Source organism: Pogona vitticeps, chromosome 6 (assembly GCF_051106095.1).
Source record: "Pogona vitticeps strain Pit_001003342236 chromosome 6, PviZW2.1, whole genome shotgun sequence".
Taxonomy (NCBI): Eukaryota; Metazoa; Chordata; class Lepidosauria; order Squamata; family Agamidae; genus Pogona; species Pogona vitticeps.
Window position 1 is genome coordinate 62,151,811 of NC_135788.1, and position 26,410 is coordinate 62,178,220.

Below are 26,410 nucleotides of genomic sequence, written 5' to 3' on the forward strand. Positions count from 1 at the left end.
CATGCTTTCAAACCTCTAGGTTGGTGGGAGCTGGGACAAGCGATGGGGGCTCACTCCGTCACATGGATTTGATCTTACAACTGCAGGTTGTGACGGACAGCTCTCAGGTTACTCCTGTCAATCAGGTCAGAGCTCTGGTGTAGGAGCCTATGTCATGACAGGAGGGGCGGAACCAAGAGAATAAAAGGAGACAAAATGACAGTTAATGACAGTTTTTAGGCAGTTAGGGCCATTGATGGGTTAGAGAGAAGGTAGTCATACAGAGGGATTGAAAGAGTTAGTAATAGGACAAGATCTTGGGAAGTTGGTTTGGTTAAGAATTGAATGAATTAATAGTGATAAAAATAAAAGATACTGTTTGAATATGGTAACACTGTGATTAAAGTAAATCTAAATAAACAAACATCTCAAGTCAAAAGCACTATTAATGAATGAATAAAATAAGACCATTCTTGATTTACATATGTGATTGAACTATTATCTTATGAATAAATATTGTTACACTTTACAACAGAGAGTTATTATTCCTATTTGGTACATTGAGGAGATTCTCCTCTGGTGGCAGCGTATAAAAGGTGAAAATTGTAAGTAGCACCCAAAAGGAAATCTGGGAGTTAAGGAAAACAAACAGGAGCTGGAGGGTTGCTACACAGGTCTTCTCACCTTACAGCACAGAGGCTTCTGCGGTTTAACCCACAGCGCCACCATGTCTTCCTATGCTTTATAGACTACAGCAAAGCCTGCAACTGCATGGATCATAGGAAACTACGGGTTGTTCTGAAAGAAATGGGTGTGTTTCAGCACTTGATTGTCCTGATGCAGAACTTGTATTGTGGACAAAAAAAAAAACAACCACTAGGACAGAATATGGAGAAACAGAATGGTTTCTAATGGGCAAATATGTCAGACAACAGTGCACTTTATCTCCCCATCTGTTCAATATATGTACAGAATATATCATATAGAAAGCTGAACTAGAATCAGATAAAGGTGAGTGAAAATTGGGGAAAGAAACATCACTAACTAAGTTATGCAGATGATACCATCTTTCTAGCAGAAAGCAGCAATTACATGAAACAACTTTAAGTGAAAATGAAAGAAAATAGTGCAAAGGCAATACTGCAGCTGAAAATTAAGAAGAGCAAAATCATGACTACAAAGGAACTGCACAGCTTTAACACTGACTATGAAGAACCTGAAATAGTTAGAGATTTTGTATACCTTGGATCAATTATCAATCAAAATGGAGACTACAGCCAAGAAATCAGAAGAAGACTGAGACTCAGAAGGGCAGCAATGACAGAATTAGAAAAGATCATCAAGCGCAAGGGTGTGTCACTGGAGATCAAGGCCAAAATAATCCACCTTATTATATTCCCAATCACTATATACAAGTGTATAAGTAAGGCTGACAGGGAAAAATGATTTGTTTGAAATATGGTGCTGGAGAAGAGCTTTGCAGATACCCTAGAGTGACTATCAGAAAGATGAGCAAGGGCGCCTGAGAACAAATCAAGCCTGAACTTTCTTTGCATCCAAAAATGATGAACTTAGGTTGTCATACTCTGAGCACATCACAAGAATATAGAATTCACTGGGGAAAAAACAATAATGAAGAAAAAGCTTAAGGGAACAGAAAATGAGGAACATCAAACATGAGATGTATTGACTCTACCAAGGAAGCCACAGCCCCACTTTTAGAAGAGCTGTTGAGGAGAGGACATTTTGGAGATGACTTATTCATAAGATCACTGCAAGTCAGAGGCTTCTTGAAGGCATGTAACAATAAGAAAACACACTCACACCCAAGAAATGATGCTATATTTGAACCCGAGAAGCTCCTGATATATGTTCCCGTTTGTTCATCAGCTTTATAATTTTGTATTTGGTCATAACTGCACAAGCACTATTTAATTTTAATATCCAATTCACAGAGTCCCATGGTACAGAGGTTAAACTGCAGTACTCCAGTCAAGCCTGTGCTCACAACCTGAGTTGGATCCCAACAGTTCAGGTAGCTGGCCCAAAGTTGACTCAGTCTTCCATCCTTCTGAGGTCAGTAATACTCAATTGGCTTGGGGCTAAAGTGTTGTTGGCATAATTTTGTTATAAACTGCCCAGAGAGTGCTCCAAGCACTTGGGGGTAGTATATAAGTTAAACAAATAACAATAATATATTGAGGAGATGCCACATAGTTTCTGTATCCATCATTAAAAAGCTCTGCTGGATGAGACCAGAGGCTTGTCTAACCCAAGACCTTGTTTGCTGCAATGAACAACCAGCTGTCTATTGCAATGGCAGGACAGTGGGCTGCAGTAATCTTTGGGTGTTCTTCTCCATTAACTAATAATCAGAGGAATCCTGCCCTGGATCTTTAATATTTTATTTATTTATTTATTTATTTATTTATTTATTTATTTATTTTTTATTTTATATATATATATATAGAGAGAGAGAGAGAGAGAGATATATACAGAGATTTATATATCTCTGTAGTTCATAATCCATTAATTATTTTCCATCTTTTTGTCTAATTGATAATGATACCATATGTTTGGGAATTAAATGGGAACTTTTAGTGACAGCACATTAAAGGCAAGTTCTATTTCTACATAGATGCATCATCCAGCACTTCTTGGCTTATTCTTGGAAGTCTTCACAGGAGATGCACCCCTCGAGCTGAACTTGTGACAAGTTGGTGGTTTTACCCAGTGGGAAGATTATGCTTCTTTGTATGGAAGCACATCTAATGGAATAAGTTAGTTAGCAAGTAACATCTATTATTTATTATTGCAAGATGATCTGGAATAAAAATGAGGACACCAGCAGCAGTCATTGTGGGTGTGCTGTGAACTAAAATATGTATGTATGGAATAATGAGATTCAGTGTTTTCTCTGAATATATCATAACGCAGTAATGGAAGCATAAATGTACGACCCATGCTGGATACTATTAATCAGTCAGTATTCCTGTATACAGATAGCATACAGTACTTGCCTTTAATTCCACAGATGCAGGTGTGTGGTCACTCTTGGTTAATTACACAGTAAGCACAATCCCTCCATGCCCAGTGGACACAATGTTAACTATTACTATGGGAGAGAGGCACCGGGAATGTTGTTATAACCATCAAGATTATTCCTTACTGGACAGGGTTTTGTGGTGGGAAGAACCGGTCAGGTTTCAAACAAGCTCCTGAACCTGACCAGGACCCCTCAGTTCTGGCCGCTGCAACCTGGGGGGTGGGGGTGGAAGGAAGGGTGGTCATCTAGAAGAAGCGGCGTCTGAAGGAGCAGAGATGACAAAGGGGGGGGGAGGAATGGAATCAGCATAGGCTGGTTCCCCCTCCGAAGCTGCATCTGAGTGCATGGAACGAAGAGGAAGACATCTTGGCAAAGGGCTGGGAACACCCCAAGCAGAGAATGAGAAAGTGTAAAAGAATGTTGGAAATATCTCAACCAGAGATTCCGAGTATGTTATAATATTTGTTCATGTAAGGAAAATCTTCATAGACCCAAATAAGTACACAGAAAAGAGATAGATATAAAGAGTCAGCAAAATGGACTTTACCTTTAAAAAATACCTTACAGTAGAAGTGAGCCTCCCCCGCCCCAGCTTGGATCAGGAGAACAAGAGGAGAGGAGAGAGAAAGGAAGAGAAAACTACCTAACCGCATAACAAGAGCAAATTAAGGTAAAAGCCTCACTCCCACAACTATCTCAAATATTAATATTAAATCCTACTTACTTCAAAGCATTGCAGATCCTTTAAATTTTTATTATTGTGATTTGGCGACTGTGAGAACTGGCTATCCAGAGGGAAGCTCCACCCCCCTCTTGGATCTGACATGTAAATAAGACTGAGAAAGAAAAGGAAGGTTACAGCAACATCTGCTGAGAGAAGACTTAAACAGCACTCCTTAAAGAAAAAGAAAACAGATGCTGACAGAAGACTTAAACATCATCCTTTATTTACTTAACTTAAGAAGGGTAGGGGAATCAATATGGTGACAAAAGGTGGAAAAAAGAGAACTCAAAGAGGCTCACCTGCACAGGGACAGAGGTTTATTGAAGCAAGAATCATTTAAGGACTGGCAACAGAGTATTCAAGATATGTTATCAACAGGGCAGGTGCAAATGAGGAGGGTTTGGAAAGAGTTTAAAATGATGAAAACTCTTTTATTACTAAACAAATAGCTAAATTTTCTTATATTTGATTAAATTTCATATGAAGAAGATAGGTTAATTAAAGTTTAAATTCTAATTTAAATTTTAAACTTTGACTTTTGGATTCTCTATAGATATTCACTTATGTTACCAGGGTATTATCCTGTAACTGTGCTAGATGTATTCCTATAGTTTTATACTGCAATAAAGTTATGCATTATCAACAGGGCTATAGCAACTACAAGGAGGGATGGCTCAGCTATGTGTTCAAATGAACGATTTAGGAATGCAAATGAGTGGTATCAAAAATCAAATTTCAGAAAATAGAAAACAAATAGCCAGAATAGATGGAACATAAAAAGAACACAAGAAGAACTGGAGAACAAGAAGACCTTGATACAGAGATGGAAGAACTGAAACGGGAAAGAAAGCAAGATGAAAATCTACAAATTGAAAGAGCCACTGCCATACTTAACATTACAGAATCTAACAGAACAAAAAGGAGAAGATGCAGCACAAGTGATTACTATCTATTTAGCATCCCTCATGGAGATGCGATCAGAGGATGTTCAACGAAATATAGACACAACACAAAGAATTAATACAGCATACACCAGGAATAAATAGTGTGGGAAACGTAAAACACAGGAGGAGACTTTTATTGTATTGGGTGGATATACAGGGAAGAATTTCATGATTAGACTCAAAAGATAATCTGGAAAGCATAGACTAAAGAAGAATGTGAAAGTCCAACGAGGGAAAAGATAGATTAGTAAATATAGTAATACTGGAAAATTTGCTGTCTTTCTCTCTCTCTCTCTTTCTAATATAATTGTATAAGTCGATGTAAATGTACTATCTCACTCTCTGGAATTTTACCCTTTCCCTATCCATACCTACCTCCCCAGGCCTAACTGCCCTTCCCCATAATCCTATCCCCATTGAAAAGAATAAAAATTAGATGGAAAAAAAGAGATTATTCCTTACTATGCACTTTCCTAAAATCAACAGGGACCTTTCCTTAATAGCAACCATGAGTACTGTGCAGAATCTGAAGGGGGAGGGAATAAATGTCTTCATTTTAAAGAGATTCCCATGTCAGATGATATACCACAACATAATTTTATATTTTAACATATTTTAATGGAATTTATACTTTTACAATCTTAACTCAATAAAAGAGACATAAAAATATATCCTGTGCTACTCAATTCACTATTCAAAAGCAGGAATATAATTTACAAAGCAATCCAAAACACTGTAGCTTTTAAAGGTGCAAATAAATTGTCTGACTTCCACAACTAATGAATAACATTGACAATCCATGAATGAATCTTCAGAGGTTTTCTGTTTGTTTGTTTGTTTTGCCTTAGGATCTATTCTGAATACTTGGAGTAGGGTCTAAGAAGGGATGATTTGTTAGGACCCTAATTGGTAGGTACAGACTGTGGATCCTAGGGACAGTCTTAATGGCTGAATGCATCATTTTAAAGTACTGGAAGTTCCCTTTCAACAACATATTGACAGGACAGAAGACCTCATGAATTTGGCCATGAAAGATAAGATAGGAGAAAAGAGCAGGGGACCAGAAAAAATATCAAATATGGACCACTTTCTTGGAGTTGCTCATTGATTCACCTACTTAGATAAGAGACTGTGAAAGCTGCTAGACCAGTGATGGCTCACCTTTCTGAGCCCGAGTGCCCAAACGGCAACACAAAACCAAATTATTTCTTTCGAAGTGCCAACACTGCAATTAAATCTGAATACTGATGTTTTAGTTTAGAAAAAACAACTCATACAGTTGTCTGAATTAATCACTATCTTTTGTCTTCAAAACATAGGAGAACTTTCAATGATACAAACACTTTTTTATCGGAAAACAACCATTAACTCTAGTAAATGGAAACAAATATTAAAGTAATACAAGCAAGGTAATTTATACAAACTTTTAAAATAATTATATGCATGTATTTTTAAGGGATACTCAACTTGGCATGCTTTTGCACAGTGTGATTTTTGATGTTGTATGCATGCTGACAATTTGCCAAACCTTGGCCCATATACTGTTAGTTTGAGAGCAACACATGCAGCACCCAGACAGCCCAGATAGTGTGGTTGCTGACCTTGAGCCAGACATCCTGGAGAGTGAAGTCAAGTGGGCCTTAGAAAGCTTGGCTAACAACAAGTCCAGTGGAGGTGATGGCATTCCAGTTGAACTATTTAAAATCTTAAAAGATGACGCTGTTAAAGTGCTACACTCAATATACCAGCAAGTTTGGAAAACTCTGCAGTGGCCAGAGGACTGGAAAAGATCGGTTTACATCCCAATCCCAAGGAAGGGCAATGCCAAAGAATCCTCTAACTACCGTACAATTGCACTCATTTCACACGCTAGCAAGGTTATGCTCAAAATCCTCCAAGGTAGGCTTCAGCAGTATATGGATCGAGAACTCCCAGAAGTACAAGCTGGATTTCAAAGGGGCAGAGGAACTAGAGACCAAATTGCTAAAATGCGCTGGATTATGGAGAAAGCCAGAGAGTTCCAGAAAAACATCTACTTCTGGTTCATTGACTACTTCTGCTTCACAACAAATTATGGCAAGTTCTTAAAGAAATGGGAGTTCCTGATTATCTATCTCCTGAGGAACCTATACAGTGGGGTCTCGACTTACGAACGGTTCTACATATGAACTTTTCGACTTACGAACCCGCCCGATAGGGAAATAGCAACTTGACATACGAACTTCCCTCGAGTTACGTACAGGAAAAAAGTGCCCCCTCCCTCCCCTTAGAGGCTTCTGGAGGGGAAAAAAGAGTCAGAAACTTAAAAATAAATAAAAGAAAGTCACTTACCAGGCCTTGGTAGCCCCCGAACTACAGGAAAAAGAGCAGGAAACAGCTAAAGCTGGCACCCAGAAGGGAACCTGGCAGCCATTTTGTGCTTTTCTCTGCTCCTGCGGCCTCCTCTCCCCACCTAACAGCTGATCGGCTGGCTCTGAAGAGGCTTGGGGAGGCTTGCTCAACACCTAAAAAGCCTGTCTGTGTGTCTTTGTGCTGAAAAAATCAGCACAACATGCTTTAAAACATGCTTTAAAATTGGCTTCGTTGAAAAAAAAGATTTCAGAAGTGCTTTTAAAACTGTTCCCTGCCTCCCCCCTCCTTTCCTGAACTTTTCTTGACCTAAGAAAAAAAAAGAAAAAATATCCCCTTCTAGTGGCAGAAGGCGGAAAAGCAGCTTCCCATTAGTTTCCCATTAGTTTCTATGGACGGAAAACGGCAGATATGGATTGAATAGTTTTCAATGCATTCCTATGGGAAATGCAGATTCAACCTACGAACTTTTCGACCTATGAACCGCCTTCCAATACGGATTAAGTTCGTAAGTCGAGACCCCACTGTACGTGGGACAGGAAGCAACAGTTAGAACTGGATATGGAACAATTAATTGGTTCAAAATTGGGAAAGGAGTACGACAAGGCTGTATATTGTCTCCCTGCTTATTTAACTTATATGCAGAATACCTCGTGCGAAAGGCTGGACTGGAGGGATCCCAAACCAGAATTAAGATTAAATGTAATGAGAGGAAATGGACATACTGGAAGAAATATCAACCTCAGATATGCAGATGACATCATTCTGATGGCAGAAAGTGAGGAGGAATTAAAGAACGTCTTAATGAGGGTGAAAGAGGAGAGCACAAAAATTGGTCTGAAGCTCAACATCAAAAAAACTAAGATCATGGCCACTGGTCCCATCACCTCCTTGTAAACAGAAGGGGAAGATATGGAGGCAGTGACAGACTTTACCTTCTTGGGGTCAATGATCACTGCAGATCGTGACAGCAGGCACGAAATTAAAAGACACCTGCTTCTTGGGAGGAAAGTGATGACAAACCTAGACAGCATCTTAAAAAGCAGAGACATCACCTTGCTGACAAAGGTCCGCATAGTCAAAGCTATGGTTTTTCCAGTAGTGATGTATGGAAGTGAGAGCTGGACCATAAAGAAGGCTGACTACCGAAGAATTTATGCTTTTGAATTGTGATGCTGGAGGAGAATCTTGAGAGTTCCCTGGACCGCAAAGAGAACAAACCTATCCATTTTGAAGGAAATCAACCCTGAGTGCTCAATGGAAGGACAGATCCTGAAGTTCAGGCTCCAATACTTTGGCCATCTCATGAGAAGAGAAGACTCCCTGGAAAAGACCCTGATGTTGGGAAAGTGTGAAGGCAAGAGAAGAAGGGGACGACAGAGGACAGATGGTTGGACAGTGTCATTGAAGCTACCAACATGAATTTGACCCGACTCTGGGAGGCAGTGGAAGACAGGAGGGCCTGGCGTGCTCTGGTCCATGGGGTCACGAAGAGACGGACACAACTTAACGATTAAAGAACAATAACATTTATAAAGCTTATTGAGTACATTGAAATTGGAGTGCAGACTTTTAATACACATTTTATACAATACATAAAGGGTATACACACATTTCACTTATTTGAAATGTAGTGTTGGAAAAGAGTTTTACAGATAACATGACTTGTAAGAAAGATAATTAAAGTAAATTAATTGTGGATTTTCACTACAAGCTAAAATAACCAAACAAAGGGTACTGTACTACCATCATAAGAAGACAAGCTCACAGGAAAAGGCAGCAATGCAAGAAAAAAATCAAGCAGTAGGAGAAGAGGAAGACTGCACATGAGATGGATTGACATAATAAAGAAACCCAGTCTTTTGTTTGCTGTTGCAGTCAAAGTAGGACCAGGAGCAGAAAGACTGGGATTCAGATTTTGGAAATAAAATGTGATACTTTTGCTTGCTTTGGGAATGATAAATAGAGAAACACGATTACTACACACTTCATACTTCTGCTGTTCTCAGCAGAAACTGCAGAGCTAAATGCAGTGGAGATAAAACTCCACAGTCTCTCTCCCTCCCTCCCTCCCTCCCTGTCTGTCTGTCTGTCTGTCTCTCTCTCTCACACACACACACACACCTCGCTCCCTCCATTTTGTACATACATTTAAATATGCTTAATGAAGTTGCACGTTCCTTCCCTCCTTAACCTGGAGCTGTTCCCTCCTGCTTGCACTCACCTCGGGGCAGAAGCAGTCCTTCACAAGCCCCGGGGCCAGGGGGCCAGCTGTAACCAATCAAGCAGGCTCACCTCCGATCTCTTAAAGAGTGCAGGAACCAAGGAAAATGGCTGATGATGGTGCAATTTGTGGTTCGGCTGTGGGGTGGGGGTGGGTAGTGGGGGTGGGTAGCAGGGGGGTAGTGCTCTGCTTGCATGCCAAGGGAGGTGTCATAGGTTTGCCATGACTGTGCTAGACTGATGTCACCTTTCATGTCTCTCTCCCCATTTATTTTCCCTCGCACTTCCCTGTCCTTATGCAGTATACATTTTGTCCCGTCTTTTCTGTCAGTTGTAAGCATGAAAGACCTGTACAGTATAGTGGTCATTTTAGAAGAAGTAGCCATGTTAGTCTGTGGAAGCACATCAGGCAAAGTCCAAAAGAAACGAAACGAAACAAAATAAATAAATAAAAGACAAAATGTGTGGCATCTCAAAGCCTATTATATTTTAATTTGAGCTTTTGTGGAGAAAAGCTCACATTATTTCTGATGAAGTGGACATGTCTACAAAAGCTCGTGTTAAAATGTAATAGTCTTCAAGGTGCCACATGTTTTTGTCTTTTAAAATTTTGTTTAGTTCTTTAGACAGTTGCCAAGTATAGTGGTAGTTGTAGATAAAACTACTGGATTGATAAGTAGGGTGTGGGAGAGAAATGTCAAGAAAGGTTGAGCTAAGGTCAAGGACAAACATGTTTTTGTTGTGTCTTTATTTTAATTAAGTGATTACATGCATTCTTGACTACAACATTATGTATTCCCGCAGACAAGAAACTGAAAATATTTGTCCCAGAAGAAAACATGCATGCATCTGTATTTCTTTGTCAAGCTAGAAATGCCCACATGTAGAAGAAGATAGATCACTATGAAATGAAAGAATCACATTTTGCTCAGAAGTATTACACATGTGGTAGTTCTTGGAAGTTTGTTTTTCTAGGAAAGGAAATTGGCAAATGTAATCAGCAACAAAAGAAAGTGCAATAAGCAACAAACCACAAAATACTTTATTTCAGATATACCGGTACATAAAATACTATCACATGTTCTGAGTTTACACAAATGCATAGTAAATAATTTGGAAGGTCAGAGCTTGGCACAAATGTGTGTGTACAGGAACAAGAATCTATTGCATTCTGCATTTTCTACATTTTCTCACATATATACAGATATATATAATTCATTTCAAACATTTCTTTAGAATTCATATAGGTATCGTGCACATTGTGATGGCTGATTTATGCACTGAGATGGCTTTCAGTCAACTCAAGGTTAACAATTGTTTGAGTTTAGACAAATGCCACATGGATATGAGAAGCAGATTGTTATCTGTGTTTGGTTCAGTATGAATACGAGCAACGGCAGTGTTCAAGCTGCCTATTGCTTCTTGTTTAATGTGTGCCATAGCTAGCTTTAAAATGTCTCTGTGAGTTTTTTTAAAAAAAGAAGCTGTTTCAAAGGCTTCTATATAATGTAAAGGCAGGGATTTATTTATTTATTTATTTATTTATTTATTTATTTATTTATTTATTTATTTATTTATTTAATAAAAGGCAAGCCATGGAGCTAATTTTAAAAATTGTCAGTGAGTCGTTTTGAAAAATATGGTATGGTATTCTTATGACACTTTTATTCTGTTTCTATTCTGTATCTCTCCTTGCATGAACTGTTGCTTGTCTGTGCATGCTGGACATATTAAACTCCTCCTTATTTAGTGGGAGGAGAACTTGGGATAGGAAGGTAGCATGTGATACATGTCCTCCTCTGGAGCACAGTGTACTCTTAGTGCTCACCTTGCAGTTCACAGGAGCAACAACTTTGATGCTTCCATAATACTAAACAGTTCTGTATTAGATAAAAAAAAATACTTATAAACAACTGATGATTTGGAATGGAAGGGTTCCCATCACAGAAAAAAAATGCAGAGCATGGAAAAGTTGGTTTCATCAACTACAATCCCCAGAATCTCCCAGGAAGTTGGTGTGGCAGAAATCATTTCAATCAAATGTATGGATATTTTGTGTTTTGGGGGCTATAACTCCCCATTCCGCAGGCAGTGGTAGTTGCAGTTCAGGAAATACAAATATGCACATCTCTAAATTCAATACATGCTATCTATTCTGAAAACAAAAGACGCAGAAAACATCAGGTGTGTTTCCATGTCACTTCTAGCATGCTCCCACGTGTCTGTCTTCAGCTAAAATCAAGGTGCTACATAAATGCTCCCTAAAAGCTTCGACTCTGCTTCGTACTGTGTTTTCCCGAAAATAAGACAGGGTCTTATATTTCTGCTCCAAAAAAACAAAAACAAAAAAAACGCATTATGGCTTATTTTCAGGGGATGTTTTTTTCCCAGGTACAACCATCTACATTTATTCAAATACAGTCACATCATCTTCAGGTTGCTGCACAATGGTGGCGGGTGGGGTTTCACTTAACTAGGGCTTATTTTTGGGGTAGGGCTTATATTACGAGCATCCTGAAAAATCATACTAGGGTTTATTTCCAGGTTAGGTCTTATTTTCGGGGAAACTATATAATTAGTCCTCTTCAATCAAATATATTTATATTTGTATTTTTCATGTAGGAGGAGCCCACTGCCACTCAGTCTTTTGCAGTCCTTCTGAAGCAGCAAAACAGACTGGACTAAACTAAACCAAAATTGAACAGGATACACAGGGGGCCCTCAATGGAAAAGGGACAGGGTCCAGTGCAGGTTTCAAACCCAAAGTTCCCCTCCCCGGCTTTGTCAGACCCAAACCATCTATACTGGACCTCTGCACCAGTCTTTTGAACTGTGTGAACCTGGGCATCTGCAACCAGCTCAGGGCTATGGAACATTCCATTATGAATGGTTGTGGATTTATAATGGAATGACATGAATGGTTTTTATAATCAGAAAAACACACTGACCTTAACACTACACAGGTGGAGCAGCATAATGACTCGCCAATTGTAAGTGCATCAATTCCTGGGGAAAAGTTCAATGAGATTAACTCAGTACGTATCCCAAAGTGACACACAGATACACACATATATAGAAAAACAGAACACTGTGTTTTCCCCCAAACATCCATGCTATGCCAATATGCACTCATTTACATTCTGGGTTGTTAAAATATTATTCTGTTCATTCTCTATAATTTCATGTATACCTGAGTGACAATCAATTAAATCTGTATTGCTGAAAATAGGGAAAAAGTCTGAGATTACTTGAAATTATCTTGAAAAACACACGTTAAAAGTTATTCATTTAGCCTCAGAAAAGCTTGCAACCAAATCAATGTTGTTCTTATGAAGTATCCCAGGATCAGGCAAAGTGGTCCAAGACTCCTGTGCAGTTGATCCCCATAAGGAATTATCAATCAAACATCACTAAAAACAAGCAGAAAAAAGACATACACCCCCCCCAAGAAAGGTTATTGCAGTTGAGCCCTCTAAGAAGCAATTAAGGCTACAATCAGTTTTATGGACAATTACTTGCTAATCTCAACTGAATACAATCACTGGGGATTTCTATCATTCTCATGGTAGACAAAATCAATGATTTTTTTAAAAAAATCAAATTTATTTAAATCATAATTTAAATCACAATCTAAATTTTAAAAATGATTTTTTACAATTTAAACTGTGATTTAAATCATGATTTAAATCAATTATACAGTATCTATATATCCACCTTGGTCAGTGTGCTGATAAAAATACTTTATCTTCCTCCTGAACATGATCCAAAGCACAATGATAACTGCTGCAGTCATAGAAGGAAGTCATATGTTCTCTGCCCAATAACCCTAGAAAATATCCACAATCTTTTAACGGAGTTTCACTGACCCAAAGCCAGACTTGCTCTCTAGATCTGGAAAAAGTTGCAGGGATGGGGGTGGGGTTTTGCAACAGCTCTTTTTATTGTGGAAGCTGAAGCTCTATTGAAGAGTAAAATCCTGCAATGTCAAGACTAAGAGTCATCCTCAAGTTTAGAGTAACATCCATAAGATGGTGTTTTGTTGCATTTGTTTGGACTCTGCTTCTACTCTAGGGTCACTGTCTCTCAATACAACATAGTACCGGCTGAGTCAACCGAAGTTTCCACACACCTTTCAAAGACAATCCCACATAAAGTGCACTGTAATAATCCAGATGAGTAATATTCAAGGCATGTGTCACCAGAGTCAAATCAAACATCCCAAGGAGTGGGCACAGGTGATATGTGAGCTTTAACTGTGCAAATGCACTCCTCACCACAGCTGAAATCCGTGCTTCCCGGCTCAGGGCTGAATCCAGAAGCACAACCAAGCTGTGGACCTGAATTTCATTGATGGTGACATATCTTGACCAATCTCTCTGATATTATCCGAGTTTATCTAAATATTGTATTCTTCTTTCCCTGGTCACTGACTGTAAATAATAATAATAATAATAATAATAATAATAATAATAATAATAATAATAATAATAATAATAATAATAATAATAATAATAATAATAATAATTATTATTATTATTATTATTATTATTATTATTATTATTATTATTATTATTATTATTATTATTATTATTATTATTATTTCAGAGGAAATGTACCCCTATCCAGCACAGCCTGAATCCCTATCCCTGTCTGGATTAATTTTAAATTGGTGTTTGTCCTCACCCAATCCATTACTGATAATGGACACAGATCTAGGCCCAGAAGAGCTTCCTCAGAAGCAGATGGAAAGGACAGAACAGAGTTGGGTGACATCAGCATACTAACAGCACAAAACCCCAAATTTCTCCCAGCAATTCCATGTGGGTGTTAAATTGGGGTGGGGACAGAATTGAGTCCATGGCAGGGGCACAAACCAATGGCCAAGGTGTCAAACAAGTTTCTACCAACACCATGTTCTGAGCTTGGTCCTCCAGGAATTATTGGAACCAAGGAAACACAGTACCGACAAGACTCAACCAAGGAAGGCACCCCAAAGGTTTAACAGAGAGTTTTAACAGAATCAACAGGCACATCTTACTGCTACCACATCCTTTTGGCATGCTGGTACCTTGCATTGCTGCAAGGAGGCATTCCCATGCCCCATACAGACTCAGGCAATCTTCCTTTAGGGTAATTTATATGCCAAGAAGGCCAGGGGTCTAAGCAAATATGTGATGGTTTTCTCCAAGGATCCTGCTCACATCCTTAGTCAACAAAAAATGAAACATATCCACTCTCAAAGGAGAAGTTGCATCAACTGTAGCATTTAAGCAGATCCAAGAGCAGATCCAAGTAACTCTGTCTGCAAAGTGAAATGCAGAATCCTCACAATGGGCTGCTGAATGGACAGCCTCCCTTTCTTGAGGGCATCTGTGCAGCAGGCACCTGACATCTCAAAAGAGCCCTGCTGGACAGTTCTGTACGGATGCAGTCCTGGTTGGGAGGAATAATTTCTTTGCTGCCACCTCTGCCACTGAGTAGGCTTTCCAATGAGCTCTAGCCCATGTTCGATCAGATCTGCTCCAAGTATTCCACCACTGTTTCTCTAGCCTCTATCCCACTTTTAATCACCCTCAGCTCCCTGGTAAACCAAGGAGCTAGTCTAGCTCCAGTTCATGGAAGGGAACATTTAGTAGGGATCATATCTACCATGCTGGTCATTTCCCCATTCCAGAGATCAGCCAAGGCTTCCGCAGGATCACCTGTAAGATAATTCCATTTAATTGCACTCAAAGGGAGCAACCTATATTGTCGGGGGAGGAAACAAACTTTTAAAAATGAGATTCCTACTGCTTGCCATTTCTTTCTTCGAATGTATTATTCTGTTCCAGACACATCAGGTAGTTTTACAATGAAACAAATTAGACTTAAATGCCAATAAACCAGCAACTAAGGCGGGGTCAAGCTCATGTAGCACTGCAGCTGCTTGCAAGCTCTGGGTTGTTTTTAGAATCTCTCAGCACCCTGTTTTTTTCTGGCAAATTGTGAACAGCTTCTGGAATCCATCTGGTGTACTGATTAGTTTTTCAAACTGGGGAATTGGTCCCTTGTACCATTCACTACCACAAAAATACCAGTTTTTCAAAATTGTAAGTGGACTTCTAGACACTTGCACTTTCATTCTTACATCACTCTTCTTCTGGCCAGGCTTTGTGGCCCACAGACAACTCCAGAAAAAAAAAATCACCACTGAACCCACCTAAAATGGCCACCTCTTGATTAAGGTAATCATTTTTTGTTGTAAATGAAAGAGACTTACAGTATAATTTCCCCATATTTCAGATCATTCTAGGTCTTGCTCCCTCTATTCTGGACATGTTCCTATGCATCTGTTATGTACCACACTGTAAAAGGAACTTTCTGTGGGATCTGGAACAAAATTTATTTATTTATTGAATTTATATCCCACACCATCTGGCAACCAGGCCACTCTGGTATTAGGAACAATACTCAAAGATGATAAAAAATAAATTAATACATAACAAATAGGGAAATTAAAACTAATTGCAATGAAGGTGGTAAAAAGGGTTATGTTGTTCAGTCGTTAAGTCATGTCCGACTCTTCGTGACCCCATGGACCAAAGCACACCAGGTCCTCTGGTCTTCCACTGCCTCCCAGAGTTTGATCAAATTCATGTTGGTAGCTTCGATGACACTGTCCAACCATCTCGTCCTCTGCTGTCCCCTTCTCCTCTTGCCTTCACATTTTCCCAACATCAAGGGCTTTTCCAGGGAGTTTTCTCTTATCATGAGATGGCCAAAATATTGGAGCCTCAGCTTCAGGATCTGTCCTTCCAGTGAGCACTCAGGACTGATTTCTTTCAGAATCGATAGATTTGTTCTCCTTGCAGTCCTGGGGACTCTTAAGAGTCTCCTCCAGCACCACAATTCAAAAGCATAAATTCTTCGGTGGTCAGCCTTCTTTATGGTCCAGCTCTCACTTCCATAAATCGCTACTGGAAAAACCATAGCTTTGACTATGCGGACATTTGTTGGCAAGGTGATGTCTCTGCTTTTTCAGACCATTTTTTGCACTTTCCTCTTTCACCCTCATTGAGAGGTTCTTTAATTCCTCCTCACTTTCTGCCATCAGAGTGGTATCATCTGCTTATCTGAGGTTGTTGATATTTCTTCCAGCAATCTTAATTCTTGCTTGGGATTCATCCAGTCCAGCCTGTCGCATGAGGTATTCTGCATATAGGTTAAGTATTCTGCATATAAGTTGAATAAGCAGGAATACATTGTACAGCCTTGTAGTACTCCTTTCCCAATTTTGAACCAATTAGTTGTTCCATATCCAGTTCTAACTGTTGCTTCCTGTCCCACGTATAGGTTCCTCAGAAGACAGATAAGGTGATCAGGCACTCCCATTTCTTTAAGAACATGCCATAATTTGTAGTGAAACAGAAGTAGTCAATGAAGCAGAAGTAGATGTTTTTCTGGAACTCTCTGGCTTTCTCCATAATCCAGCGCATGTTAGCAATTTGGTCTCTAGTTCCTCTGCCCCTTCGAAATCCAGTTTGCACTTCTGGGAGTTCTCGATCCATATACTGCTGAAGTCTGCCTTGAGGATTTTGAGCATAACCTTGCTAGCGTGTGAAATGAGTGCAATTGTACGGTAGTTGGCGCATTCTTTGGCACTGCCCTTCTTTAGGATTAGGATGTAGACTGATCTTTTCCAGTCCTCTGGCCACTGCAGAGTTTTCCAAACTTGCTGGCATATTGAATGTAGCACCCACCTTAACAGCGTCATCTTTTAAGATTTTAAATAGTTCCACTGGAATGCCATCACCTCCACTGGCCTTGTTGTTAGCCATGCTTTCTAAAGCCCACTTGACTTCACTCTCTTTTATGTCTGGCTCAAGGTCAGCAACCACACTATCTGGGTTGTCCGGAATATCCAGATCTTTCTGGTATAATTCCTCTGTGTACTCTTGCCACCTCTTTTTGATGTCTTCTGCTTCTGTTAGGTCCCTACCATTTTTGTCCTTTATCATGTCCATCTTGCCACAAAATGTTCCTTTCATATCTCCAATTTTCCTGAACAGATCTCTGGTTTTTCCCTTTCTATTATTTTCCTCTAATTCTTTGCATTGTTCATTTAAGAAGGCCCTCTTGTCTCTCCTTGCTATTCTTTGGAAGTCTGCATTCAGTTTTCTGTAACTTTCCCTATCTACCTTGCATTTTTTTTTCCCTTCTCTTCTCTGCTATTTGTAACGCCTCGTTGGACAGCTACTTTGCTTTCTGGTATTTCCTTTTCTTTGGGATGGTTTTTGTTGCTGCCTTCTCTACAATGTTAAGAACCCCCAGCCATAGTTCTTCAGGCACTCTGTTCACCAAATTTAGTTCCTTAAATCTGTTCTTCATTTCAACTGTGTATTCATAAGGAATGGTTTAGATCATACCTGACTAGCCCAGTGGTTTTTCCTACTTTCTTCAGTTGAAGCCTGAGTTTTGCTATAAGAAGGTGATGATTAGAGCCACAATCAGCTCCAGGTCTTGTTTTTGTTGACTGTATAGAGCTTCCCCATCTTCAGCTGCAGATAATATAATCAATCTGATTTCAGTATTGCCCATCTGGTGATGTCCATGTGTAGAGTCGCCTCTTGTGTTGTTGGAAAAGAGTGTTTGTGATGACCAGCGTGTTCTCTTGACAAAACTCTATTAGCCTTTGCTCTGCTTCATTTTCTACTCCAAGGCCAAACTTGCTTGTTGTTCCTTTTATCTCTTGACTCCCTACTTTAGCATTCCCGTCCCCTATAATGAGAAGAACATCTTTCTTTGATGTCAGTTCTAGAAGGTGTTGGAAGTCTTCATAAAATTGGTCAATTTCAGCCTCTTCAGCATTGGTGGTTGATGCATAAACTTGGATTACTGTGATGTTGAAAGATCTGCCTTGGATTCATATTGAAATCATTCTATCATTTTTGAGATTGCATCCCAGTACAGCTTTTCCCACTCCTTTGTTGACTATGAGGGCTACTCTATTTCTTCTACGGGATTCTTGCACACAATAGTAGATATGATAATCATTTGAATTGAATTCACCCATTCCTGTCCATTTTAGTTCACTGATGCCCAGGATGTCAATGTTTATTCTTGCCATATCTTGTTTGACCACATCTAGTTTATCAAGGTTCATAGATATTATATTCCAGCAGTATTTTTCTTTGCAGCATCAGACTTTCCTTTCACTTCCAGGCATGTCCGCAACTGAGCATCCTTTCTGTTTTGGCCCACCCACTTAATTAGCCCCGGAGCTACTTGTACTGTACTTGTCATCCGCTGTTCCTCAGTAGCATGTTGGACATCATCTGACCTGAGGAGCTCATCTTCCAGCGTCATATCTTTTAGCCTTTTGTTTCTGTTCATGGGGTTTTCTTGGCAAAGATATTGGAGTGGCTTGCCAGTTCCTGCTCCAGGTGGATGGCGTTTAGTCAGAACTCTCCACTATGACCTGTCTGTCTTGGGTGTCCCTGCACGGCATAGCCCATAGCTTCTCTGAATTACTCAAGCCCCTTTGCCATGACAAGGCAGCAATCCGTGAAGGGGGGCGAAGGGTAATGGAGTGGATGTTAAAAAGGATGGTAAAAAGAAAATGCCAGAAAATGAATGGAAAATAGAAATGGATTCCCAAGGAGAAGCAGAAAGGAACATATAAGAAATGAAACACGAAGACAGTGCGAAGAAGTTAATTGGTGCGAGAAGGAAGGGGAAAATAGTGGGCAGGAAGATATTTGGTATCAGAGCTGATGATTATGCAAGATATAGGGCAGCAAAGCTAAACCATGAAACTAGTACAGTGGGGTCTTGACTTGAGAACTTAATCTGTATTGGAAGGCGGTTCTCAAGTCAAAATGTTCTCAAGTCAAATCTGCATTTCCCATAGGAATGCATTGAAAACCATTTAATCCGTATCTGCTCTTTTCCGTCCATAGAAACTAATGGGAAGCTGCTATTCCGCCTTCGACCACTAGAGGGGGATATTTTGTTTCTTTTTTTTCTTAGGTCAAGAAAGGTTCAGGGAAGGCAGGGAAAATACAGTCCAGGCAGTACCAGGCAGTCTGAAGACTGTCTCCCAATCCACTCTCTAAACACTGGGAGGAGTGAGGAAGCAGACAGGCACCCTTTACACTGGCCAACAGTTAACTGAAAGTTCACATTTTGCACTTTCCCTGCCTCCCACGTGGGTTTTTTTCAGTTCTTAACTCAAATCTAAGTACTTAAGTCAAGTCAATATTTTCCTATGAGAGCGGTTCTTAAGTCAAAATGTTCTTAACTCAAGCCGTTCTTAAGTCAAGACCCCACTGTATAGTAATGACTATCTGACTTCTTCCACTTCTCTTCCGCTGGATATTATCAAGCATATGAATGTTTTAAAGTTACCGGTTCTTGACTCTGAATAAACTGCAAGAAAATACACTGCTACACAATCCAGTTACTTGAATGGAAAGGTCAGAGAGACAAACATTATTGCCTATGCTTCAAGTTATAAACATGCTAGGTTAGTCCCTTATCTCTAATGTATACAAAAACAAGGTTCAAACTGATCAAGGCAGCTGGAAAGATAAGGGCAAGAAGGAAATGAGTGGTGTTGCGCCCCTCCCACTTCCATAAACAAAGGGGAAAAAATAACCAACATGGATCTAAAGAGCCATGTGGCTGACAGGAAATTATCATTAGTGACTTCAGCATTTTCAGTAACAGACCATATTAAAACATGACAGAGTTTTCATTTACAGCTGTCACTTATGAGCAAACCAAATTCCTACTGCTCATTTTCTGTTTAAAAAAAACTGTTCAATATTCCATCATAGGCTAGTGTGACCAAATCACAGGACCCAAGATGGAAGAGTAAAAATGAGAAGGCAAAGCTACAGAGATGTAGTCTTGATTCTTAATGATCCAAATCACCAAGAGCAGATTAGCCTTAACCCCAAAGTATTTCTAGTTACACAATCTTAATTTCTCTCATGTAAGTATTTATGGTTGTTTTTCATTTATTGAATTAAATTAAGTCAATACATTTGGAGATACTATGCAGGAAACTTCCTGTCCCCTACTCATAACAATGACAGACATTTTAATATTCACCTAAAATGTATCAAACATATTTTAGGAATGATACAACCCCAAGCAGGTGCATCTGCACTGGACCACCTGAAGCTATGTAACAACCAGGCATGGTATTCTGCAATAGAATTCTGACTGTAGAAACAGCTAGTTTCATTAGAATAGTCTATTAACAAATATGATCAAATATATTAATGCATAACCATATTCTAATATAAACAGTGGTATCAGTAAAAAAAGAACATATTCAAAAAATTGACAGAATTTAATGTCTTCCCATGCTGCTGCCCTAGTTCCTCCTCAGTTCTGTTCTTGGTTATTAAGTGACTGGCAAAACCTACAGTGTTGTAAATACTTTAACAATCTGGAAGAATAATTACCATGGTGATTGGTATCAGTCACCTTTGATTTATACAGGACACAAACTGGCTGAAACCTTCTTAGTGTAAAATCACTGCTGGGTTGCCACTGCCAGTCCTGATTCAGCAGCAAGACTACTGCTGGTTATTTTCCAATATTGGACACAGGCTCTTTTCCATCCTGAGGCTCCCAAAGGCTTTTCAAAGGCAAAATGGATCCTTAGGGAGCCTTGGAACTTTAATGGTGGATAGGAAGCTTTTAATTTAACTAAATTAAGGATACCCATCACCGGATTCAGCCAATGATTCAAGACATAAATGGAAGGTGTTGAGAGTGAAAAGGAATCATGATATTTGGGAAACAAAGAAAGGTTTAAAAATTAGCTGGTTCAGAAGTCCAGTTAATATGTCTCACTAGCATCATTTACAAAGTTTCACAAGTGGATACCAAAGGTCACATACTAGATACACATGAACTATTATCATTGAAGATAAAAAATCAATTTCCCCCCTTCTAATGCTATGTCTTCTAAATTTCATGAGACTGTAGACGGTTAAGATTAATACTGTACTTTACTTGTACCTTAATCATACACTGAGCTCCCAATGGCCACCCATACACAACACTGACTAGGTCCATGCCTACAGTATTAAGATTCATAATGCCACAGCATCAAGTGTTCCCAAATCACCCACTCCTTCTTCCCACTCACCCATGCACCCACACACTCACCCCAGGCAGGTTTATTTTTCTTAACTTCAAAACCCTGTGAAGTCATACTGTTTTCAGCCAATGGTTGAAAAATCATGTCAGAGGCACTATACATTTGTGAGATGGATAACAATGGGGCAAACTTAAGATTGCAGTTTGGTTCTTTGGACACCATTGCTAAGCCTGTAGGATGGAATCATCCATATCTAAATGGAGAAAAGAAATTGGATTTAAATTACTCTATATACTACTGAACATGCACTGTACATAAATGGAACTTTCAATGGCACCAAGGACCATTTTCCAGATTTCCTAGCATCCAATATCATTGACATTATCATTGTTATTTTTCCTTCTTTCTCCCCTCCCTCTTTGCCTTCCATATTGATAGCTCTGGGTGCATCTCATGCTAATGTACATCCTCCAACTTCTACCCTCAACTCTCGACTTCTTTCTATGGTGTGGTTACCCGGTTTTCTTTTCTTTTTTTAAATCCTTCTGTTTCTTCTCTGTTTTTTCTGAAGTAGTTACTTGTGGCTCACAACTTGCATCAGCTCCTTTTCTCTGAGGCCAGGAGATGGAAAGAGAAGTAAGAGGAGGCATTCCAGGGGTGTAAGGAATAAACTCAGGAAAAATAAAGAAGGATAAGCTAAAAGTCTTTTTTAACAAGGGAAAATTGGGGCAGGGAGGTGCTGCTGCAGGATGTCAGGAAGAAGAGTGGAAGGAGTAACTGCAGCATCAGGTGTAGCTGTGGCTATTAACAAAGGGGGGAAAAGATGCCAGTTGTTGCCATCACTGTGTCCAGTCTGGATTATGCAAATTTCAGACAAACAGGAGGACAATGGTCCAAAACCCAGGTTTGCTGGCTCAGATTTAGAACTCTGGCCACACTATGCCCACCCCTACCCTATGGTGACCAGACTAGAGCAAGGATGAGTATAGCTCTAAAGGTGAAATCCTCCCCTACTGTAATGTAGAAACAAGCACAAAGAGATACAGAATGCCCATTCCCAAGACATTTAGAAATACAGAATGTTGGCAGGCATTCAGATGTAATATCCTGAGTCGGGAATGTCTCCTATGACAAAAGTACATTGTGAGACTGCCAGCATAATAAATAAGATGTTTATTAAGGAATTTACTTCCAAGGGAATATGTCACTTTGAATAACAGTTTGAGCTTGCTTAAATATACTTAAGATTAAATATGTTTAGTTTCTGTTCCTAGTACTTCTGAGGATTCTTCCCAGGCAATAAGCTCTTCATGGCTAGTCCATCACATCAGATTCACTAAAAGCAGAGGTGGAGAATCTCAGGTCCTGGGACCCAACATTCCTGGGCTTCTTCCAATACTCATGATCCTTTCTACATGACACCACATGTTCCCTTGTATTTCCCAGCAGACTGAACCAGCTTAAAACTCAGAAAGAAGTGACTTAACTGTATGGTTCCCCTCTCTTGCAGACTCCTGCTTAATCCATATTTCACAAATTTTTTTCACAGGGCACGTTTCACAGTCTTATTGCCCAGATTAATTCCATCTGTAGCAATCCTCTATCCATTGACATTTCCAGAGTCTGAAAGTGTGCACAGTGCACAGCACAACTTCTTGCTCTCCTCAACCACTAGCTGGAGTCTTGGAGTACTGGAGTTGGGAGACTCCTCATGGGTCTTTACTAAGAGCTGGACCCAAGAGACTTGCTGCGGAGCCCCATTCGCGGCTGAGAAGCTTGCTGTGGGGTTTCGCTAACTATCATATTCAGTGAGGGCTCTTCTCCTGTCCAACCGCCACGAAGAATGACAATGGGAGTGTTATTTTGTCTATCAGTTCACTCGCTGTTTCCATCTCTCCTTCTAATACTGGACCACGCTCTGCTCCTGAGTGTTTTATTTATAACCTCTGCTCCCACAAATTTATAAAACTTAAATTTAATACCAACAACCTTCTGGGAAGAACAAGAAAAAGACCTACAGCTGGGGTGCAATAGATCAGGACCATTGGTGGTGGCGGGGAGGAATTGTGGATTTACTTTTTATAGTTTATATTTTTATTTTACTTTATGTATGGGTTTAATCTTTTATAGTGTTTATTTATATTGTTTTGTATTGTTTTATCTTACATTATATTACTTTATTTTGTTACATTCATTTTATTTATTTACTTTATTGCTTTCTTTTTACTTACTTTTTACTCACTCTTATTGTAACATGCATTTTAAATTAATCATTGTCCATGGATTGTTATTTAGGTTAATAGTATTTCTATTCTTATTTTTTGTATTGTATTAATTTGATTTTCTTTTTGAGTGAGTGTCTGTACCCCTTCTTTTGATATGGAGTGGAAGGCCAGCCCCCCCTCAGTGAGGGGCCACTGAACATCTCAGTGCTTACGGGTAAAGGTATCGCGTTGGCACAGCCCCTACTCGTGTTAGAAGAACGGTGAACAAATGTTTGAAAGCTGTTCACTGTTCTGGGACTATGACCAACCGTCAAAGTTGAGGTAGCCAGTTCAGCCTCGCTAGACAATGATAATCCGTTCCAATGAAATCGCTGTTTAGCAAAATCATTGTCTAGCGAAAAGTATTTCCCCACTGGAATGCATTGAAACCTGTTTAATGCATTCCAATGGGGAAGAATCGTCATTGTCTAGCAAAGATCGGCCATAGGAAAGCCGCTTTGCGAACCGCCGATCAGCTGTTTAAATCACTGTCTTGAGAAGCTTAGGTCCCAAAAATACCTGTTTTACAAGTGCGGAGGGAGCTGTCAAAATCGTTGTCTAGCAAAAATTGGTTTGCGAAACAGAGATCAAATATTGTCCAGCAAAATTCCCACATAGGAATCACTGTTCTGCGAATCGCTATAGCGATTGCAAAAAGTCATTGTCTAGCGAAAAAACTATCATGTGGGGTAACTGTCTAGCGAGGCGCCAATGTATCTTTGAATAGACATACAGGCTTATGTTGCTTGGCTGAAGTCTCCCAGTCCTGCTTGTGAGCTCTTTTAATTAACATAAACAGGAACTGAACCTGAGAGCAACTATATTAAGTGGGATTTGCTCCCAGGTGAGAGTATATACAACATAGCAGCCTAAATAAGATCTTAAATCTGGTGATATTTGTGTTTAAAATGAACAGCATTTCACACGTAATTTCTTACTTCTAAATCCCCAGTTCCAAGAAGCAGAGAGAAGTAGAAGAAAGTATTCCTGATGAAGAAAATCCCTTGTCAGACAGCTTTATCAAATATATAAAGCACATTTGATCTAGTTTTTACTTAAAATAATTTTGTTTAACCATTTAGCTTCCTATCACTCAGTTCCATATACAGTACAATATACAGTACAGCATACCAGTGAAATGCCTGAACTAGAATGAATCCAAGTGAAGTCTCTGGTTCATGGACTCATCTGACTTACCCCTTCTTCTCACATGACTCATAATTGTTTTGTTTTACTTTCTGCTCACATTCATCACAGACAAATTAGACATCATAGATTTAATCAAATTCTGAGCAATTCCTCAAGAATAACAATAATAACTGCATGCTATCAAACAAATTCAACTTATGGTGACCCTTTTCAGCCCATGGCTACATAGGCTGGCTCATCCCCTAAGAGGCACATAAGGAATCAAATCCCCAATCTCTAGTGAAGCCAACTACAGATCATGTAAAGCAGGCTTGTCTTAAAATTTTAAAAAACTTGTTTTCACCCATGGTTCATACATAATGAAACATCAAGATTCATGGAAAGTGAAAATAAATTCTGCTGAAGTCCTTATCCCAACCATAGGGCTAGAGCAGAAGGAGGATGGAACACAGGAGAACAAGTCTTCATTGAGATTTGTTCAAGCTTGAGCACATATTGGTTTACCCATGGTAAGGCATTCTATGTGAACCAGGAGAAATCAGTAACAATTCCTCCTTACAATGGAAAAAGAATGTTCCAGGGTTGCTGAGATGAACTAATTGAAGAAAAGTAACAAACTTAGACAGTTATGCACTTCAGATTATATTGTCTTAATCAGTGGTTCTTAACCTTTTTGAGAGAAACACCCCCTTGAGCCATTGAGGAAGTTATCATCGCCCCCCTCCCCACAGCTATAATATCCTATTTATTTATTTATTTATTTATTTATTTATTTATTTATTTATTTATTTATTTATTTATTTATTTATTTGACACTTAAGTTCAATGACTGAATTCAATTCCTTATATTCATGGAGAAAGAGGAGCGGCTGACTTTCTGCAGTGCATTTGCGATCCCACCCAAAGAGATGCTGCGCCACCCCAAACCATCCCGTTTCTCTCCGCGCTTCCCTTGCAACGGGCAGGAAGGTGGGTGGGAAGGCAGGACGAACAAATGGGTCTCGTCTCTCCCTCCCCGCCTGGGTGCGAGGCAGAGCATCACTGGGCGAGGACGGGGACCCAAGAGACCCTTTCCTTCCACCCGATCCACATTCAGTGCTCCCCTAAGTGAGAAAGGCGAGATGTGGCAGGCAGGAAGAGTGGGATCGTCTGGCGGTGGCAGCACTGGATCCACTGCTAGCACCCTGGTTGCAGCCATCTTCACAGGTTTGGCTTGCTTCAGCGCCCCCCTACCGCCCCCCTTCTGCTCCATCGCCCCCATGCCGCCCCTTTTCGTTCTACCGCCCCCCTGAAAAATGAAATCGCCCCCTGGGGGGCATTATCGCCCACGTTAAGAACCACTGGTCTTAATTACAATCCCCAATGTTGATGGTCTTCTTTAGTAATCAAATATGTCAGATTACTGTATTTTTACGTGTATAAGATGACACTTTTTCCTAATTAGAGGAAAACTGAGGGTCTTTTTTTTAATACATAGAAGGCAGCAGTATGAGGCAACTGTCTCCTTGAGATCAGGCAGAGGCAGCAGCAGTCAATGGGCAGCAGCGAGAGGCAGCCAAGCCTGGAAACGAGAGAAAGGACAAAGTTCCTGAAGATGTCTGCTTTGAACTGGGAAGTCCAGGTGAGATAAGGTAG

The 26,410-nt window shown here is 39.7% G+C and overlaps 1 protein-coding gene across 15 annotated transcripts in view; it reads right to left on the minus strand.

Moving 5' to 3' along the window:
* HECW1 (HECT, C2 and WW domain containing E3 ubiquitin protein ligase 1) overlaps positions 1–26,410 on the minus strand; it is a 400,600-nt gene that overhangs the window by 275,935 nt on the left and 98,255 nt on the right. For 4 of the 15 annotated variants that reach the window (XM_078377441.1, XM_073002581.2, XM_078377444.1 and 1 more), the window contains exon 2: positions 12,214–12,271. The exons of the other annotated variants lie outside the window; for them this stretch is intronic. In XM_078377441.1, the coding sequence (XP_078233567.1) occupies positions 12,214–12,240 (27 nt within the window). In that variant the 5' untranslated portion in view covers positions 12,241–12,271. The remainder of the gene's footprint in view (positions 1–12,213; positions 12,272–26,410) is intronic. 15 annotated transcript variants of the gene reach the window in all.